Source organism: Mercenaria mercenaria, chromosome 18, assembly GCF_021730395.1.
Source record: "Mercenaria mercenaria strain notata chromosome 18, MADL_Memer_1, whole genome shotgun sequence".
Lineage (NCBI taxonomy): Eukaryota > Metazoa > Mollusca > Bivalvia > Venerida > Veneridae > Mercenaria > Mercenaria mercenaria.
In genome coordinates, this window is record NC_069378.1 from 62,121,480 (window position 1) to 62,142,813 (window position 21,334).

General features: G+C 33.2%; 1 protein-coding gene across 1 annotated transcript; it reads left to right on the forward strand.

The window, feature by feature from the left end:
• Positions 1–10,682: 10,682 nt before the first annotated feature.
• On the forward strand, positions 10,683–15,978 carry LOC123539134 (uncharacterized). The gene is made up of 6 exons (XM_045323624.2): positions 10,683–10,826; positions 12,556–12,667; positions 13,231–13,316; positions 13,767–13,869; positions 14,538–14,656; positions 15,785–15,978. The coding sequence occupies exons 2-6, from the start codon at positions 12,556–12,558 to the stop codon at positions 15,803–15,805; spliced, it is 441 nt and encodes a 146-aa protein (XP_045179559.2). The 5' UTR covers positions 10,683–10,826; the 3' UTR covers positions 15,806–15,978.
• The last annotated feature ends 5,356 nt before the right edge of the window (positions 15,979–21,334 follow it).

Here is a 21,334-nt window from a genome sequence, read left to right on the forward strand (position 1 = left end):
TTTTTTTTTTTCTTTTTTTTTTTTGCCGCTGGCCTTGCAATGCATGGCTCTCTGTTCGCGTTCGAGATGCTCTGTCCTTCCAGGCAATCTACCCTAACCTTTTTTTTTTCTAAATTATGTTTGTATTTTTCTATTTCAATAGGGCGGGCTGTTTTTATTTTGGATGAACTTGATTACATCCGATTTATGAAATTGTGTAAGACAAGTTTGTATCAAATAAATGTTTAAATACTTCATGGACATTCGCAATAATTTGGCAATGAAACACTTCTCCTGAGTTTATGTTGTCGCCCACTACAAGTGCATTTTTATAACACTCTGTACCAACAGGTAATTACATTTGAATGGTATTTACCAGCAAATCACATGTAACACGGCAGTGAAACCCCGTATTTGAATCATTTCCGATGGCGTGCTTACGTTTTCCCATATATAATTGGTTGCTTTTTGTTTTGTTTTTTATTCAGCAATAAAAAGAAGTCAATATGCAAGCTCTACTACAAAGAATTCAAGGGTTATTTCTTGCGTCTTTTCGTGAAATAAGAAATCATGCTATAAATGATGTTTTCCAAGAATAGAAATTACAATTGCATCTTTATTGTTTAAAACCTAAACCTAACAAATAGACTCGTAATATGTCTTTGTCTGAGAACAAAATAGAAAAAATACTATTCTAACACGATCCGATTCATTTTCCTATTAAACAAAGAAGGCAGAAAACAGTGAATTATTATACAACAAATCACTGTTATGACGTCACAATTATTACGTCACGGCGTCAAACGGCATAGCGCCGCACTGGAAAAGAAACCGATTGAAAACGAGCAAATATTTAATGAATGTCGTCAAGGATGAACTTAAAAATCCCTGGTAACGTGTTAGAATCGAAATAATATATCTCATTCAGTGATTTGCTCTTGAAAAAATCATTGTTTGTCGTTCAGATGCGTATTATTATATCACTCGGGCTGCGCTCTCATGATATAATTCCTTCGCATCTGAACTCCAAACAATGATTTATTCAACAACAAATCACTGGATGAGATATATTATTTCTTATCTTAAATATTAGGTAATCCTGCAAGCTTGGATCTTTTTTAATAATGTATAACTTGGTTAGCATTAATTTTTTTAAAACCCAGAGAAGATAGTAAATAAAAAAGATAGGGTTGTAAACTACATTTTTTGCTAGACTGATTTGAAAAATTTAGACCTCGCACACGTTCTAATAATGGGAGCCCATGGGAAATCTCAATTTGATGATATTTCTTTTGTAAATAGAAAGTTTTGTACAAGGTATATCAATAAAACTTTCGTAATTATAAATAAAGTTATTGTTTATAATATGGTTACATGAAATATAGATAACCGTGTTAAATAAAATAGATATCCGTTGCCGCATTTATAGAGATATTTGCCCATGATGGAAGAGATTCAGGCATTGCAACCAGATTTTACGCATTGCTTGTAATCTCTTTTCATTTCAACATTTTTGTTATCATATTTGATCTTTTGCAAGGAAGTAAGGTTGTCGAATTCGTAAATATGCACACGGCATAATATTTATAAATTTAGATGATTTTCTGTGCTGTACGCCGGGTCATGTCTTTGTTCTATCTTATCCGGGCAAAATTCATAACTCCGGTTTTTTAAATGTTCACAAATACCCTTATACAATGAAAAAAAGTTTCAAAATAGGTAACAGAAAGAGTCATTGGAAGGAACAAACGCGGCTACAGTCAGAGCCGCACATCGCAAAGAAGGCCGACCCTGAAAAGATTCTGTATAGGGAAAATACAGCAGACGTTTTACGTAAAAGACACATCAAAATACATTTTAATTGTATGAAAGATACAAAATTGGGATGATTTTATACTTGATTGAAAATTACCATTTTTCATAAAAATCTTCAGATCTACGGAATGTGTGACCGGGAGTTCGATCCAGGGCTGAAGCGAATATTCTCAGTGACGATTCGAATAAAAGACATTTTGTCTGAAATTATTCGTCCTGATTCATTTGGAGAAGGGGTAGTCACTTGCGGAGAACAAGTTTGAAATGGTAAAGTATCCAGGAACACTGGTTATGTTAACTGCTGGCCGTTACTGTGCTGAAATACTGTTGAAATACGGCGTTAAACTCATAACAAACGCAAAATACACAGTCAGTGAATACGAAAGCACACCTTGCACAAAATATGAAATTGTTTATGCTGATAAATAGTGTAGAACAGCTTCTAAATTGTTCCGTGCACCCAGATACTATTCTTCCAAAGCAGATCAGGATATATTTTCAGTTTGTTTTCTGACAGCAGTCATAGCCTTTCTTAACATAAAGTCAATCTTTTTAATCCTTACCATGCTGGACACGATTGATTCTGCCTTTGCGACCAGTGTAGATTATGATCAGCCTGCACGTCCATGCATTCTGATCAAGATCTGCACTGTTCGCCATTCAGTCAATATCTTTTCGATAAGCACCTCTTTTAACAGTTAATGGTACCGTCCAAACTGAATGGTGGACCGTTCCATTTTAGAAATTTAGCAAGCTAAGGGTTAAAGTACGTGGTTGACAGAGAAATAAAGTCATGAAATTATCTCAACCACTACATTTAAATATTCAATTAACTGAACATTTTCTGTCTACGTCTATGTCAAAAGACCAATTTCTCTTTCTTTTGAGTATTTCTTTACTATATCGCAAATCCGTGGTAATTTGTTTCCCAAAACTGACAAATCTATATGCAAATCAAATCAGATATTCATTGAAACCACCGACCGAATAGTGGAAACATTTTCACGTAAAATTTGGAAAAAGAATACAAAGCTAACTACTTTGACTACATGACATCCTTGTATGAAAATTAATCTTTCTGACCACTGGCTAAGAACAGAAAGAAAATGCCTCACTGATAAAAACGGACATTTAAAGTAAACAAGGTACCCAATTGAAAATCAGTTGATATCATAACTGCTGAATTCAAACATCAGCATGCATAATAACTGTCATGACTGATAGGCAATAAATCTCACAGATGTAATGATAAGATGCATCTAGGATAATGCAAGATTTCGCATACAAATATTTTATGGACTTTTACTGATTTTCGAAAATTTCATGATAAAGAAATGCATGCTAAAAGTGAATCAAAATTCCCTAAAATTCCCTGATAATCGATCTATAAACCAAATAACAGATAAGATCATATTTTATTGAACAGGAGATGGACAACAATTATGAGTTAACATCCATCTTAGTATGAACTGCTCCGGACAAAATATATTCTTGCGTGTCTGTCAATTATAGGTAGCATGCAATAAAGTCAGGGTTTTCACAGAGTTATTAAAATGCGTGCTTGCGTGCATGAGTTTAACGTCTTTTTTGAAACATTTACAGTTATATAAACGACGGTGTCTACTTGTAGTGAGAAAAATGTCAAACTTTACAGTGCTGCCCCAATGGAATATCATACTCTATAATATAGACACCGGGGTGACCAGCTCTAGCATTATCGTCTTAATCCTGAGTGCCAAGCAAGGAAGCTACTGGTACCATTTTTACGTATTTGGTAGAACGTACGCTAGGATCGAACCCATGACCTCCCACACTCGAAGTGGGCACTGTACCACTAGGCTACCGAGGCAGTGGACGTCTTATATAGTCGTGTGCTTTTACTGACACATTGTGCCTAATTTAGATTTTTTTTAATTAAGATACAATGAACAAGAATGAGTTGTTTTGATGAACTATCATGATAAATGATCTAGAAATCTAGAAATATACATATAAAGATCCGTATTCAACAAAACTAAATACCGATCATTGGATATAATGCCTGTGTTTTAAATTTTTCCTTTTTAATTTTTGGGTTGTTCATGTGATAAGCAAACTCTATAGCCTCAAATCTTAATTCCAGTTTGTTTAGTTTCGCCCCATTGTTTTCTCGTCAGGGGCAAAATCTTATTAACTAACTAGGGACCATACGCTGCTTTTCATGCTATTGCACTGGGCTCCATGTGCACAGCTGTATGAATACATGTTCCGGTAAATCTAAGAAGTTAAAGTTAAATGTATAAATGTTGAGATTTTATTAACCAGAGGCTACAGATTGTAAGCGGTAATTTGCAATTTCCATTTCACTCAACAAACCGAGCCTGCAATTTTTTTTTATTTTATGTTGTGTTTGGCGACCTGTTCCATTATTATACTTACACATGATTTCAATTAATGAACAGATAACATATTATTTTTATCAATGATTTATTAAATGTTTCGCACATTTATAACTCGATGACATTACTGATAAGCAATAAAACATGATAAGCAAGTCGCTGTAACAAGGGCTGTAAAATCACATGGACATTTTACAGAAACAATACAAGCCTGAAATAGGTCCAAGATCATATCTTATTGTAATGTAAATGAGTAATATCATGCAATCATGATAATGAATTATATCTGCTATTATACTGAATCGGTGTAGCAAAGGACATTTCCGCAATCATGTCAAACACATTTCAACCATTCAGTTGTTTTTGTAGACGTCAAAATGACATTATCATTTCTTTATGTTGGTGTATGTTGAATAAATACATCACTAACAGTTCATTTAGTTATCTTAGATCCTGCACCTTCATTATATTTAGTTAATCTTTCCCCGTGGCAGTCTTCCAATTGACCGACCAACCGTGTTTTTCTTTGTTTTGTTCTCGTTTCTTGTGTGTTTGCCTTGTGTAAGTATTTCTGTCTGTATTTCTACAATAGTATATGCGTCCATTTAAACACTGCTGTGTCTTCCAGTGTGATCATTTCCCTTGTTTATCATCTCTTTATTGTTACTTTTTGTGGCTTTTGAACATGGTGGTGATAACTACTGAAATGGGATACACTGTTAAGTGGTTTAAACTTCCAATTGATGTCTTACAACTGACCTATCCCAGCCAATGTCCCATCGTGTTCTTTTATTTTGAAATTCTAGTTTTATGCTGGTTGTCTATATGTTTTACGTTGTGTATGTGCTGCTGTGTTTATATTTATCGTGCACATATATACAGTCGGTGTCTGATAACTTCGGAATGACGTCACGTTTGCTTATGTTTTCTAAACTTATAAAACTAACAAAATAGGTAAAGCAGGTTACATAAACAATAATATTGGGTACATTTTATTGCAACACGTCTGTCTGTCCCGGTAGCACAATGGTAAGCATTGATGTTTGAAATGTCGAATTTTGCGGGCCGTAGGTTCGAATCGAGGTAAGTGTTTTTTTTTTTTTTTTTTTGTTTTTTTTTTTTTCGTTTCTTTTTTTTTGTAGTTTCTCTTTCAAATTAACCACCATAATCATTCATTTTTCCTGGAATATATTTATATATTTAGGTAGAAATATTATTAAATAAATTTCTGTTTAAAGGTGACCAGCCATCAGCTCTGTGTAAACACATCGTTTTATGAATGCATAGTCACGAAAACACTCGAAAATTTCGTGTAGGTTAAATTCCTCTCTGGTGTATTGCCAGTACTAGTGTAGTCAACATATCGAGGCGTCCACGTCTGTTGTTGCGAAACAGAAACATAGTTCAGTATAAGAATGATGCTAAATGCATACTACAAAATGTTCTGAAGGTTATTTCAAGCATCATCTTTTTTCCATATTTCAGTTCGTTGTTTACCCTAGTGCTGTATTACTGCATTTTGAATATTTTCAATTGTCTTTGAAAACATGTAATTAAAACATAAATAAAAAAACAAAGGTTTAAAAAAAAAGTATAAATCACTTTTTCTACTACTATAACGACTTTTATCTATCGAATTCGTGATAGGGATTTTCCTGAGTAAGCGAATGAGCAATGTTAAAGTGAAAAATTGAAATATAGTCATTATATATTTGAAATATCATCTACAACACTCTTCTTTAATTTACAAAAGTAATTATAAGGTCTTATTTGTATCGCACATTACTTAAATATTTTAAAATCCTGATATATGTTTTGAGTTACATGACCGAATATATGTTAAAATATCAGCTAAGCACCATTTGCATATTTTGTCCATTAGATACGTAGATATACTACAAAGACCGAAATTATTGTAAAAGAAACAGTTAACAACTGTTACCAAAATATATGTACTAAATCATGTTTCAAAAAACTAGACATTGACTTTTGCTGACGTGTCAGGAACCGTGATTAAGACTGAAAATAGTGCAAATGCACCAGATTAAAAGTGACAGTACATTTCAAAACGGGAAAGAACATCCATATATAAAGGAAACAAGAGATAAAATCAATTTCAGCGAATAAGGGATGACAATTATCATGGAAAAAATATTGAATCTGACTATGAAAGGAAAAGAATAAATGATGTTCTCGCGTGTCTGTTAATCACAGAGCTATACTTAGCCATTTCTACAGACATGACTTATATGACTACTAGTAGTTTAGGTAGCCTGTTCCAGTGTAACAAGTGTCATTTGTAATGACCCATTCTTTCAACTATTAAATATCAACTTTGACGAATAAACATATACGTCATATTATCACAACCAGGTAGTCTTCCAGATATAAAATAAGTATCTTTTCGGCTTTTTAACAGGAGAAATATTTCATCAATTTCATCGTTACAATCAAAATTTGTCAAAATCAAGTCAAACTTACATTACAACAATGGTATTATAGTTTCAAATCGGAATAGCAGTATGTCAATGATTACAAATTAGGAAATTAGGAAAATGTATGGCAATTTCCATATGACAATAAAACTTTAAAGGTTAAATTATTTTAGATAAGAACACTGCAAGCTGGTAATAATTTATTACTAAACCTATATAAAGTATATTATATTGAATGCCCGCATGCATACTTAGGTAAAAATAGAAAGCTGTGAAAATACGATGAAGTTAAAGCAAACCAACAAAAAAGTAATTCAAAGGAACTAGATTCAAATTTTCATACAAAATATATGTAGTTTAAACGTTTTAAATAAACGACCAGAACTGTGTTGTTCTTTTAACCGCCTCGTTAGCCTAGTGGTAGGGCGTCCGCTTCGAGTGCGGGAGGACGCGGGTTCGATCCAAGCATGTGAAAATTGTACCAAACATGCAGAATGTAGTTTTTAAAAGTTATATACAGAGCTCCTGGCGGTTTTGGAATGCATTGCTAGTCCATCTACACGAGGACCTTGTTTCTGCTACAGAATATCCTCTTTTAGCACAGTCAGTGGCATTTCCTTGTCTAAAACTTAGGACTTATGTTTTTCTTGCTGTCACGCTGCTTTTAAACACATTTTGTGGATCTGGTAAGCCTACATTTGGATACATATCTACATTTGTCATTTCCTAACCTAATGTTGTATACAGTGTACAGGGCGAGTAGGATCATTACATCAAAATACACTGTATCAAAATTGTGCCAAATATTCACACAAAACTCTGAGCCATTCAGAGCATAATGTATACTGATATCGTTTAAGAACGGATATGATATGTATCTCAAACAGTGATTTTGTTTGAAAGTTGCATAAAATTAATGTTAATAGTTAAAGAGCTTCTTATAGCGCCCGGGCTACTCACATCAGACTCAACATACAAGCTGTGCCCGAGATACATCATTTCTTAAACCACATTCTATATCAATATTTAGAAGGACTATCATTTTCCTTCCTCAAATCGCCTTCAATCTTTGTTAAATAGATGTGTGAATTTTTCATTTTTCATAATCTTGCCAGCTAAATCGCATCACATTTCATGTCGTGTAATTATAATGTCAAACTTTCTAAATTATTCAAGAAAATGAATTGAAACAATATTTATGTAAGTATTAATCTGGACGTTTCTGATTACCGGATACTTCATTTATGCACAACAAGTAAGAAAGAGTCGTAAAATTTGACATGTGTCAGAATGATCATACATCGTCGTTCGAGTGTTTCGAAATAATCAAATCGAGAAATTGTTCTTACTGTGACTTGGTATCTTACTGCAGTCTCAATAAATGGATGGATCCGTAAACCAATCAATAAACTCCGCCCCTTAGTTACTGTTGCTGCTTCCCACAAGCTTCTTTCAAAATGGCGGATTAATGTACATTAGCGACTGACTCGCTAGAAAGTATTTCAGATGATATCTGTGTGAAATACTTACCAAAATGTGAGCCAAAATGCACAAAGATAGCTGTCAAAGAGGCTTAGTTGTTTTATTAAAGATTATGTACATGACATTCAGGTTGACTCAGAAGAAACCACGGTAAAGTTAGCGCCAAATGCTGGCGTTATCAAAGAAAAAACACTTTCCGTCTTTGCTAGATATTCCTGACAGGAAAAATATTGAGTCCTTATGCAAATACATGGTATAATTATAATCTTAGTTATCTTTTAAGCAACATGTGAAAAGAAATTACGTCTTAGATTACTATATACTAGTTAATTATTTGAACAAAGTAGTATGTCCACTTCTGTCTTATAGAGACTGTATTTCCACGCTAGGCTTATACGATAAAAATATCAAACATCATGTGCAGTCACTTATGGTGTAAGTAATTTCTTACATCAAGATAACATTTTCAACAGATAAAGAAATTTATTAATTGGTTCAATAGCTTTATATTAACGTTGCGTAATACTCTACTGTTCTTATTTTACAAGTATGTTTTGCGATCGCGCTGCTGTTGCAATTGATTGTTGACTTGTCGATCACCGCTGTGATATCAATTAAATTAATTATTCCCATTACATTATAATATACATTTGTAAAATACCATGCAGTTGTCTTAAAACATATGTCCATGCTTGGTGTATATTTCAGAACTAATTTTTGCGAGAAAAATTACAAAATTTTGAACATTTAGTAGTCATATTAATTTTATTTTCAGTGCGGTCGGACATTGCTTGCATATCATAGGGCTGATTAAATCTCCTCCACAATTAAATTAAACAAATTCCAGACCAGCAAAGTTAAACAAGTCTGTCAGAGCAATGGTACAAACCAAAAGGGACAAAGATCTTGCCAAAACCTATTAACCATGTTTTTGTTACACCGGTGGAAACAAGGAAACGAAAACCTGTGATATGTTTACTTGACAGTTCATATAATTAAATATGTCTTCATTTTGCAAGCAAAACAAAAAATAAAAATGAAAAAAGAGAAAACAAACAGATAAATGAATCCATTTGCATTTATTGTATCATAGTATTAATGGTAGTTATAAATAGTTTATGACAGCCGTAAGGTAAAATAAACATATGGGAAAAAAATCAGCGACATTCTAAACCGCATCGACATGTGCGTAGATTTATTTTTTTCAAATTGTATTTAAAAGCAAGCGCTTGACAGGAAAATCAGTTTAAACTTGTCAATTGTCAGACTTCCTTGAATAAAACAGAATGATGTCGAAACAAGGGATACTGTTGTCATACTTGCTGTCTACAAATATGAAAGACATAACATAACATAATAAATAATGAGAAATAGTAAAATTCACTCCCGAATGTTTAACTTCATGCTCTTGATTTAATGTCTGATTAATAAAAGCTTATGTTTTATCTTTGAAATAAAGTTAATGTGCCGTGCACTGTCCAAATCTTATTTATATTTTTGAATAATGATGTTGGTATTCTAAGTAAGATTGCTTATTGATTCGATTAATGTTCAACGCTTACATTTTTCTAAATCGGCCTTTGGTTTACGGAAAAAATAAATCTTCCCACTTCTAGCCTTTCCGGGTACCGCTCGTCGGCATTACATATTCCTAACGCCCACCTCAACACCACTTCCTTCGAAAAAAAATTTACAAACTTAAAACAATAAGTCAGTAATGGTTTCTAAGTGAAAGCTTGTGGGAAGCAATGGCTGGTTAGCAACAAGGTAAGTGCACTGAATAATCCGCGTTATCTTATTGGTCAATATCATAGATAACAATTAGTTTGATTGACAGCCCGGATCCATCCATTGTGTTTCAATGTACTTTACTATACTGTTAAGCATGATGTGTGAAGAATCTGGATTCTACATCCTAGGTCATTGTCAGCGACAATGACATTAACCCGTACGCTCACTCTAATTCTGCGTCGGTATCATTGAGGTGGAGGGATGGGATCATGTGTGCTCGCAAAATTATTAATAGCTCAAATCACATTTTAAAGAATTTAATAAATAACAATGATTTTAGCTGTATCATAGATTTTATTTTGGAGGGAGGAGCCTGCCAATGGCGGCCTGTAGGAAGTTACTGAGTATGTAATTTTGTATGGTGTTTTCAGTCTAGAATCGCTGTAATCTTGACCTTTGACCTATTGACCGACCAACGGACCCAGAGGCCGACCGGTTGACAACAAGCAAGTCGATATACCACCCTCTTCTTCAAAGTTCTTGAGTGTAAGAAATTCGTATTAAAGGAAAACGGGAAATATCATAAGTCATACATAATGTAAAATAGCCTAATATAAAGTAGCAGTTTTAAAAGTAATTACAATTTCGTGGAACAATCAAATTTGCTTTTTAGTTTAGGAAATAGATGTAACCATGCATATTAAAATATCGTTATATACATAGATTAATTGCAACAACTGCACGATCAATTATAATGAGACATCAACGTTAAGGCGGACCATGATATATTAGACATTTATAGAAATATTTTCGAGTTTATTTTGAGATTTCTGCTTATTTGACGTTTAATGACAGCATAGTGTGTACAAATTATATGCATAAATATGCATCTATTTAAAGAACCTTATTTATTACTCCGCACAGACCGCTTATAATCTTCAGCGTAGAAACTTGAATTTTCAGTTTGGCATTGAACCTGGATAAAGGACAACCGTGAAAGTAGATAGTAAGTGTAAATTTCATTGACATGTTTTTATGCATTTAGCTAGCAGGTATCACCTGTTTGTTTTCATCTAGTGGTTTCAGTGCAATATTTCAATAAATATCACAGTAAAATAGATTATGCTAAATCTAGTTTCACATTTATATATCAAACATATTTTCCAGTTCCTTTTTTATTACATATTTTTTTTCTTTTAAAACGTATGTAATAAAATGGTTATTACAACAGTAGCTAATTCTTGGATTTTGTATTCAGCTCTCGTGGATTTCACAAAGATGGATCAAACTCGTGCCGTGCGCGCTTCGTGAGATCCGATCTGGCAAAACCCACTCCGGCACCCCAGGTCGAGCTACTAAAAAAAAAAATAACCCTATTTTTTCACAATAGCAGTATTTGTAAGAACGGACATCTATGTATTTATTTGTTTATCAAAATAATAATAATGCGGGAAAATAGTGCGGGAAAATGTAACCTAATGTTTCTGACGTCATTTTACTTGATTTTGTTACTTTTTGCCTTATAAATGATATTTAATTGATATTTAATGAAGTCAAAACACGTTGTGATTTGGGGTTTCGACAGTATACAAACCAAACTAGCATTTCTCGGCTTTAGACTGCGTTTAATGTTTAATTATGTTAGTGAGTGCATGATCTGTTTGTCAAGAAATATTTCTTTTACATTTTTATGAGTTTCTTTGATTTTATTTTTGGTTTTAGAGCAGCTCGGGCTGACATTTAAGGAATCTAGGTACTCACACGTGCTTAAGGTTATTTTGGTGTCAATAATTTGGAATGTTAAGCATAAAACCAGAAAAAATACTATTCATGTGATAGTGTTGTAAAAACTAGACATGTAGAAACATAAAAACCTATAACAAACAAAATAATAGCAAAAACCAAATGGGTGCGTCTGTTAAGTAAATGTCAGTTCTAGGACAGTTTAATGTTGTCAAAATGATTTATTATGGTAGATTGTACGGTCGTGTTTCCTTTGACAAATGTCATAAAGTTATTTGTATTTTGAATACTCCAGGTACATCGCCGTATGAATATGTCTGCGGCTTTTCCTAACTTATATTTTTGTACTTGGAACATATATAAATGTTAAGTTCTACTCAGCCCGAGTCTAGAGGTCCAAGACGGTAGATTGCATTTTCACTACCGCCCATGAACAGTCTCAATTAACTGAGCCCGCTACATTTTTGCTTATCTCATGTTGGGCGGCCTGTGAGTTTCAGCTTTTGTATTTTATGAGCTGACTTGTTTTAAATTTCAAAATCATTTAAGTATATGCTTTAGAGATATTCCAAGAAAAAATAGTATTTGGAATGTGAGCAATAACAAATACTCCCATACCAGCAACTCCTTTCCACTGTTCTTATCAGTGCGATAAAATTACTTTTTTGTTTTCGTTTTTCTTATTTCTTTTTAAAATAAAACGTCGGCTTGCAAGTAATTGTATTATGTTTGCTAAAACTAGCAGTAAACAACCTAATGTCTCATTTTCATTCAACAACAAAACATGCTCCTAAACTTATGATAACCTCTTTCTGTTTATCTTTGATGTACAACCACAAATGTACACTTTAAATGTTAAGAAAGTCCTGCGCATACACTATAATCCGATTTAAAAATGGAAAGTGTCCTTAAGCGTAACTTACAAACATGCTTTAATCAAGTTCAGTTAACTATCAAAGACATTATAACTTTCTTCTCTTTTATGTTTATAGATGTACAGATCAGTGGGTTTAGCATTGTTGGTCCTGGCCGGCGTTATAGATTCCGCCTCATCATGCCTGTGCATGGAGAGGCCTGAAATTTACTTCTGCAAGAGTGATTTTGGTAAGAATGAATTTGTTCTTGAAATATTCCAAGAAATTGAATCTTCATTTTTACCGTAATTTGATTTTCTGTTTTTATTAGCTATTTTCCTTGAATGTTCAGTGAACATGAAGTTTCCAAAGACATAAAATATATTTTATATTTTTTAACATTTCTTCTGTAATATATCGCCTATATTGCACTCATTTGTTTGACACGATATTTTCTCTGTACACTGACTATTTGATATTGTTTGAAATTATACTGGACCTGCATTTTAAATTTGAAGATATGAATAATTACTACCTACAGTTTATGTAAACATAGAATTTATTACGCTATGTGTTATAACAGTACTATGCATCACATACGTTGTAACTAACACATAATTAGTGTGTATTACTTTGTGTATCACTTTTAATACAAGATGTTTAATTATAAATACAGCTCTGTTTTCTTTGTTATCTTCTTTTTGCCAAGTTAAATATGTTTGATCTGTATAAACTATACCATTGGATGTTTTTACATTGTTCGCTTATCAAATTTTATCAAACAATGTCAATTTATTTCTTACGTATTTGTAGCTGTAGCGTTAAAGGTCAAGGACAGTGGTACAGTTGAAGGTCTATACAAAGTTTATCGGGTGGATTTACTCAGAATGTATAGAGCTGTAAGACAATTTACTTTACTTAATTGTTGGAAACAATCATAACTACAAATATTTTCTATTATTAATTATCTTTACTGCTTTCATCCCCGGATGCAAATTGTAATCAATTACCATGTATTATTAGTTGTAGTTTTCTGCTTGTATACTCTCTAAAATATATACTTTATAATGCGGCCAGCTACATATTGCAAAAATGCAGCTTTGCCTCCTGCATTAGCATTAGTTTCTCCAATTTTATGTAATTTACATTATAATTGTGTCTGTGAAACCAAAAATATGTGAATGCAGGTTACTATATTTGAGATCCATTGTTCGAACTGAAGTTGTGTCACTGTAGCTTCCCTGTGAACCTATATGTGTGCCCTTTTTTGTTATACAGATGACCAAACGTGTAACATCTTTTACACACTCTCATATTGTTCACTTACAGTGCTGATGTTTACCTTTTAGGTGCCATTTGAGAACTTAGATACAGATAGGGTACTTACAGCAGGTGATACCGTCCCGTGGTGTGGAGTTGACTTTATCAAAGATGCATTCTATGTTATCTCAGGTACGTAATGTGTGCAACGAGCTGGAAGTTTGGTTTGTGCTTAGTGCGTCAATTTATCCCTGTAAGCTTTATAATTGTAGCCATTAATGAAAATGTCAATCATGATGTTCATGAGTGACATATATTTTGATTGTACATGTGATACAAATACATCTTCTATCCGTTCAATAATTGTTCGTTGTTTCAACCAGATACTAGCCGTTTTAATCTACATGCACAACGCCATGGCCTCACGTTGTCGTGACGTAACAATATCTCTGTCGAAAAAATGTCAAACAGTTTGATGATAATTACATTTTATCATGACTGAGCGTCTGTCATATAAGTATTGATATAAATATAGAGGATATTACACGATTTTTCTTTTCATATTGAATTTATTAAAAGAGTTGAAGCAAAGATTTATTACAGTTGTAATATGTGATAACTATATTTTAATGAAGTACCTTTTGCAAGAAATTCTTGTCTAGTATTTATAACTCATATTCTTTTGCAATCCACAGTAATTTAGTACCAGTAGGAAAAAACCCTGATTCTTTTACTGCTTTAAAACAGGAAACATTTAATTTTATTTCACTGTAATTTCTTCTTTCTTTTCTCTCAGTATTTCATTTTATTAGCAATTAATACAAATGGATATAACGACAGTTTACTGCGGAATATTTCAGGATATTTCAATGTAACAGCAGGTCAGCCAACTCGAATGCAAGCCAATAGTTGTGAGATACAGCTAATTTCTCCTAACGATCCAAGGCTTACATACATCCCTCCTGAATGTGAAACACAGGTAACGATTCAGTTTGTTTCATGACCTCAGATAGTTCGCAGATCCAGAGTTTACCTTTCTACTTTTGACTGGTCTTTAATTCAACTGTAAATTTTGCTGTTCCCTACATGCCATGCCTTTTTGTTTCCATTACGTGTGTAAGAGATTCACCTGGAGGGGATTACTTTTATTTACACTGTCAGGTGTCTTTGGAACATGGTGGGGGTAATAGTGAGGTTGGTTGCGCACCATAAACCATGTCCCTTGTGTGTTGGCTCTGTGTGTGTGTGTGTGTGTGTGTGCACGCGTCTGTGTGCTGAGGGTTTCGTTTTGAGGAAGCTGCGTTTTTGTTGCATGGCATTCCCTGTTTGATATTTGTCTTTGTTTTTTTTTTTTTTTTTGGAGAAAAAAATAAACACTGACGAATTTACTTATTTCAAGTGTCTTGAAGGCTTATAAAAGACTTATTAAACGTATTGCCGGTCATTAGTCAAAGTATTTGCTTTAAATCCTTCGGACATGGATACATCTGCCTATTGACCGGCAAGCTATGCAATAAAGTTTCATTGCTACATACTTTATCTAACCTTTCGTAAGAAACACGAAAAATATTTTTTGTAACACTTTGATTTGTTATAAAGCAATTTGCAGTAAATACATGTACATGGTGGAACGTATTTTCTGAACAAATTATTACATGCACTTCAAGCAGGGTTTTTGCATGAATCATATGCATATATTGATAAGTTCATAAGAATTAATGTTTAATTTATACAGATAACGCTGCAATGCTTTTTTTTCGTTCAAATTTTGAAAAACTATTATTGCTTATTATTAAATACTTGATTTTGGCGTGTTCATAATTAAAAACAAGAAACAATGACAAATGTCCAACATGAACTGCTACATTTAGAGAATGCAGTCCATACAAGTAGCACAAGGTAAGATAGAGCTGAAATGTTTGTATCAGCACTGTCTTGCCCATTGTACTTCTAATCATGTTTTAAAATTGGAAGACAAAAACCTTACAGTCGAATGAACAATAAATATATAAATACAGCGAAAAATAATTTGAAAAGGGACCTTCATTAAAGCTGCACGTAGAACTGGCTGATCATATTATGACTATTCTTTTCATTTCTATTTCAGAATGGATACTCTGGCGGGTAATTTTAGCCATAAATGGGCAGCGTTAAGGATGAAATTGAACCGGTACAACACATAATTAACATTTGATGATAATGAATCTTTAGCAGAAGATAAAGCAAATTTTATAACTTTTACTGAAGAGGATGATGTATTAAATGTTAAAAATATCAAGATTAAAACAATGTAGATAATGACGAATTTAAAATGTATTTCATTAAACCAATACGTTAGTCACCACCATTCCTCAGGTAGCCTATTCTAAAACGTTAATCACAACCATTCTCAAATAACCTATTCTAATTCATTAATCACCACCATTCATCAACTAACCTATTCTAATACGTTAATCACCACCATTCATCAAGTAACCTATTCTAATACGTTAATCACCACCATTCCTTAAGTAACCTATTCTAATACGGTAATCACCAATATTCCTCAAGTAACCTATTCTAATACGTTAATCACCACCATTCCTTAAGTAACCTATTCTAATACGGTAATCACCAATATTCCTCAAGTAACCTATTCTAATACGTTAGTCACCACCATTCATCAAGTAATTTATTCTTATACGTTAATCACCACCATTCCTCAAGTAACCTATTCTAATTCATTAATCACCACCATTCCTCAAGTAACCTATTCTAATACGTTAATCACCACCATTCATCAAGTAACCTATTCTTATACGTTAATCACCACCATTCCTCAAGTAACCTATTCTAATTCATTAATCACCACCATTCATCAAGTAACCTATTCTAATTCATTAATCACCACCATTCCTCAAGTAACCTATTCTAATTCATTAATCACCACCATTCCTCAAGTAACCTATTCTTATACGTTAATCACCACCATTCATCAAGTAACCTATTCTAATTCATTAATCACCACCATTCATCAAGTAACCTATTCTAATACGTTAATCACCACCATTCCTCAAGTAACCTATTCTAATTCATTAATCACCACCATTCATCAAGTAACCTATTCTTATACGTTAATCACCACCATTCATCAAGTAACCTATTCTTATACGTTAATCACCACCATTCCTCAAGTAACCTATTCTTATACGTTAATCACCACCATTCCTCAAGTAACCTATTCTTATACGTTAATCACCACCATTCCTCAAGTGACCTATTCTTATACGTTAATCACCAACTTTCCTCAAGTAACCTATTCTAATTAATTAATCACCACCATTCTTCAAGTAACCTATTCTAATTCATTAATCACCATCATTGCTCAAGTAACCTATTCTTATACGTTAATCACCATCATTCCTCAAGTAACCTATTCTTATACGTTAATCACCATCATTCCTCAAGTAACCTATTCTTATACGTTAATCACCACCATTCCTCAAGTAACCTATTCTTATACGTTAATCACCGCCATTCATCAAGTAACCTATTCTAATTCATTAATCACCGCCATTCCTCAAGTAACCTATTCTTATACGTTAATCACCACCATTCCTCAAGTAACCTATTCTTATACGTTAATCACCGCCATTCATCAAGTAACCTATTCTAATTCATTAATCACCACCATTCCTCAAGTAACCTATTCTTATACGTTAATCACCATCATTCCTCAAGTAACCTATTCTTATACGTTAATCACCACCATTCCTCAAGTAACCTATTCTTATACGTTAATCACCGCCATTCATCAAGTAACCTATTCTAATTCATTAATCACCACCATTCCTCAAGTAACCTATTCTTATACGTTAATCACCGCCATTCATCAAGTAACCTATTCTAATTCATTAATCACCACCTTTCCTCAAATAACCTATTCTAATACGTTAATCACAACCATTCATCAAGTAACCTATTCTAATACGTTAATCACCGCCATTCCTCAAGTAACCTATTCTTATACGTTAATCACCGCCATTCCTCAAGTAACCTATTCTTATACGTTAATCACCGCCATTCCTCAAGTAACCTATTCTAATACGTTAATCGCCGCCATTCATCAAGTAACCTATTCTAATTCATTAATCACCAACTTTCCTCAAGTAACCTTTTCTAATTCGTTAATCACCACCTTTCCTCAAGTTACTTATTCTAATACAAAAATGTACGTTAATCACCACCATTCCTCAAGTAACCTATTCTAATACGTTAATCACCACCATTCATCAAGTAACCTATTCTTATACGTTAATCAACACCATTCCTCAAGTAACCTATTCTTATACGTTAATCACCACCATTCCTCAAGTAACCTATTCTTATACGTTAATCACCACCATTCCTCAAGTAACCTATTCTAATTCGTTAATCACCACCTTTCCTCAAGTAACCTATTCTAATACGTTAATCACCACCATTCATCAAGTAACCTATTCTAATACGTTAATCACCACCATTCATCAAGTAACCTATTCTAATTCGTTAATCACCACCATTCCTCAAGTAACCTATTCTTATACGTTAATCACCACCATTCATCAATTAATCTATTCTAATATATTAATCACCACCATTCCTCAAGTAACCTATTCTAATTCATTAATCACAACTATTCATCAAGTAACCTATTCTAATACATTAATCACCACCATTCCTCAGGTAACCTATTCCAATTCGTTAATCACCACCATTCCTCAGGTAACCTATTCTAATACGTTAATCACCACCATTCATCAAGTAACCTATTCTAATTCATTAATCGCCGCCATTCCTCAAGTAACGTATTCTAATACGTTAATCGCCGCCATTCCTCAGGTAACCTATTCCAATTCGTTAATCACCACCATTCCTCAGGTAACCTATTCCAATTCGTTAATCACCACCATTCCTCAAGTAACCTATTCCAATACGTTAATCACCGCATTCATCAATTGAACCTATTCTAATTCATTAATCACCAGCATTCATCAAGTAACTATTCCTAATTATTAATCACCCATTCATAAGTAACCTAATCTCTAATAAGTTATCACCACAATTCATCATAGTAACCATTCTATACATTATTCCCCCACACATCTAAGGTAACCTATTCTTATACGTGTAATCACCAATCATTCTCATGAAACTATTCTAATACGTTAATGCACATCATTCCTCAAGTAACCTATTCTAATACGTTAATTCACCATCATTCCTCAAGTAACCTATTCTTAAATCATTAATTCTTACACATTCCGCAGTAACCTTTTCTTATAACGTTAATCAACCATCATCTCAAGTAACCTATCTAATACGTAATACCATCATTCCTCAAGTAACCTATTTTATACGTAATCACATCATTCAAGTAACCTATTCTTATACGTTAATCACATCATTCCTCAAGTAACCTTTCTTATACGTTATCACCACCATTCCTCAAGTAAACTATTTTATACGTTAATCACCATCATCTCAAGAAACTATTCTTAAACTTAATCACACCATTCTCAAGTAACCTAGTTCTATTTTATCACACCATCTCATGTGACAAATTCTATACGTTAATCACCATCATTCCTATGTAACTATTCTTAACGTTAATCACCACCATCCATCAAGTTAACTATATTAAATTCATTAAACCATGCATTTCTCAGTACTATTCTTAGCGTTAGTCACACATTCATCAAGTAACCTTTTCTAATACGTTAATCACCACCATTCATCAACTACCTATTCTTTTACGTTAATCACCACCATTCATCAAGTAACCTATTCTAATACGTTAATCACCACCATTCATCAAGTAACCTATTCATATTCATTAATCACCACCATTCATCAAGTAACCTTTTCTAATACGTTAATCACCGCCATTCATCAACTAACCTATTCTTTTACGTTAATCACCACCATTCATCAAGTAACCTATTCTAATACGTTAATCACCACCATTCATCAAGTAACCTATTCATATTCATTAATCACCACCATTCATCAAGTAACCTATTCTAATTCGTTAATCACCACCATTCATCAACTAACCTATTCTTATACGTTAATCACCACCATTCATCAAATAACCTATTCTAATACGTTAATCACCACCATTCCTCAAGTAACCTATTCTAATACGTTAATCACCACCATTCATCAAGTAACCTATTCTAATTCATTAATCACCACCATTCATCAAGTAACCTATTCTAATACGTTAATCACCACTATTCCTCAACTAACCTATTCTAATACGTTTATCACCACCATTCATCAACTAACCTATTCTAATACGTTAATCACCACCATTCCTCAAGTAACCTATTCTAATACGTTAATCACCACCATCATCAAGTAACCTATTCTAATTCATTAATCACCACAATTCCTCAAGTAACGTATTTTAATACGTTAATCACCACCATTCCTCAAGTAACCTATTCTAATTCGTTAATCACCACCATTCATCAAGTAACCTATTCTAATTCGTTAATCACCACCATTCATCATGTAACCTATTCTTATACGTTAATCACCACCATTCCTCAAGTGACCTATTCTAAGTCCTTTAACAAGAACAGAGAGATTGACTAACGTTGTCTTCTACATATTTACCGCATTTTATAATAACAACTCTAGCTCTTACTAAGTTATCACAGAATCCACTTGAATATTGATTCATACAACATAGTAATCACATTTACATGTATTGCCACAGCAACAAAATAAAAGAACGTATGGCAATATATCAGTGTAACATGAATATCGTTATTTCATGAAACATTATCTAATACCTTTTCTTTATTGTCACATTTTTTACTATTTGTTGCCAAAGCAATAGCACTTTTTGCCCAAACAAAGACATTATAAGAACGCGCGTGTTATTACTGTTGTCATCTATCCTTGTAATAAGTTCTTTGAAAAACCATTCTATTCTTAAAATATCGCAGGAATCCACTTTGGGTGACTGACTGATGCACAGCCTGACTGATTACAGACGCGAGAAAACCAGAAGTCATCTATGACAAAACACCAGTAAGGGGCAAATAAGAAGTGACATTGCTATGGCACTCTTAAAGTGTACAAATGGGCCCTAATGAAATTTCAAAAGAACGAAGAGTTATGACGTATGAAAAGAACTTTTATTGTTTAAAAAACTGTAGAAAGATCACAATTATGAAACAGAGAGCAATAACCTTTTTTTCATATTTTATCAGAATTATTATCGTTAAATGCTGATCGCAAGATCTAAATTAAAGCAATATTTAGAACAGCTTGACATTTTGTCTTTTTTTAATAATACTGAAAGGCAAAAACATGTAATTGAAACATGAAAAGCAGGGTCATTTTGCGATAGAAATAGTTTGTATTTTTGTCGGAGAAACACATTCTGGTGACAAAATTGACTGAGACGACGAAATGCATTCGCAAGTTTCCTTATGCCACTAATACCATTGAATGCGGATTAAACCTGCATCGTGCAATTCACATCCAAGCAAGGAATAATAGCATTATTGATTCAGTAAAGGTCTTGATTAAAATAGATTATATTGTCAGTTCCTTGAGGCATTGTACAAAAGTGCAAACAATTATTTCAAGAAAGAGAATATTCAAACTGTAATAAGGTGCA